This window comes from Emiliania huxleyi (genome assembly GCF_000372725.1).
Source record: "Emiliania huxleyi CCMP1516 chromosome Unknown EMIHUscaffold_1491, whole genome shotgun sequence".
In the NCBI taxonomy this organism is placed as follows: Eukaryota; Haptophyta; order Isochrysidales; family Noelaerhabdaceae; genus Emiliania; species Emiliania huxleyi.
The window spans coordinates 5,086-6,302 of NW_005201100.1; the positions used below are offsets into that span (position 1 = coordinate 5,086).

General features: G+C 69.2%; 1 protein-coding gene across 1 annotated transcript; it reads right to left on the minus strand.

Annotated features, from left to right (window-relative positions):
- Positions 1 to 4: 4 nt before the first annotated feature.
- Positions 5 to 1,178, minus strand: EMIHUDRAFT_252907 (hypothetical protein; the record flags this gene model as incomplete). Its single annotated transcript, XM_005786792.1, has 6 exons — positions 5 to 42; positions 71 to 222; positions 334 to 412; positions 564 to 647; positions 907 to 1,001; positions 1,081 to 1,178. Coding segments are annotated over 6 exons (546 nt in total), but the record flags the coding sequence as incomplete, so codon positions are not given.
- Positions 1,179 to 1,217: the final 39 nt, after the last annotated feature.

The following is a 1,217-nucleotide window of genomic DNA, read 5'->3' on the forward strand; positions in this document are numbered from 1 at the left end:
GCGATCAGTTCGACAAAGATCGCGTCGGCCCAGCCGAAGAGCCTGCGCGTGAACACTGCCGTGTCGCGACCCGCCGCGGTGGCGCGACCGCCGCCGCGGCTCTGTTTGCTGCGCGAGCGCTTCATAACGAGGCTGTACGACTCGACCATGCGCCCGTCGGGCGTCGTGTTCGCGACGCGCTCCAGCATGCGGAGCAGCCCTCGAACCTCCTCGCGCCCTTGCCTAGGAAAGGTCGAGGAAAGGTCGAGGAAAGGTCGAGGAAAGGTCGAGCCCTCCTCGCGCCCTTGCCGGCTGCGCGGCTGCTCGACGGTGCGGGCCTGCACGATGAGGGACATCGGCCAGAGCTTGCCCGGGCCCGTGTGCAGAGAGCCGACGCCGCTCAGCGCCGGCTCGCCGCGGCTGCGCAAAGGCTCTGCGCGCACCATATCGGACGTCGGGGAGGCGGCCAGCAAGGACGAGACGGCTGGGCGAGGGCGGGCGAGGGCGGGCGCGGCGGGCGCGGCGGGTTTCGGCGGGCGCGGCGGGTTTCGGCGGGCGCCCCGGCGGCGGCGGGCGCGGCACACCCTCGAAGAAGCACGGGTTGCCTGCCGTCGCGTTGTACGCCTCGCTCGCGTTGACCACCGGCGGCGCGCGCAACTGGTCGAACCCTGCCTGGCAGCGGTGCGCGGAAGGGTCCAGGAAAGGTCCTGGAAAGGTCCAGGAAAGGTCCAGGGAAGGTCTAAGGGAAGGTCTCTAGGAAGGGTCCAGGAAAGGTCCAGGAAAGGAAAGGTCTAGGAAGGGTCTAGGAAAGGTCTAGGACGGGTCTAGGAAAGGTCTAGGAAGGGTCTAGGAAAGGACTACGGAACGGTCTTCAGCCTGCCTGGCAGCGGTGCGCGAGCGACGCGGAGGCAGTCAGCGCGAGCCGACGCGTCGCGCGGTAGGTCGGGTCGGAGGGCGGCGCGAAGCCGATCAGAGGGATGGAGAGCAGCGACGGCGCGTTGGCGTCGTCCATGAGCACGTGCCTAGGAAAGGTCCAGGAAAGGTCTCGGAAAGGTCCAGGAAAGGGATGGCGTCGTCCATGAGCACGTGTGCCTCCCGAACCCGTCGACCATGTACGCCCACACTCTGCCGAAGCGGCGCGTGAGCACGGTGCCGTGCTCGCGGAGGCCGCGGGTCACCGCCGCGTGTAGCTCGCCCACCTGCGGTGGAGGGGCGGGGTGGGGGGTGGGGGTGTGTGT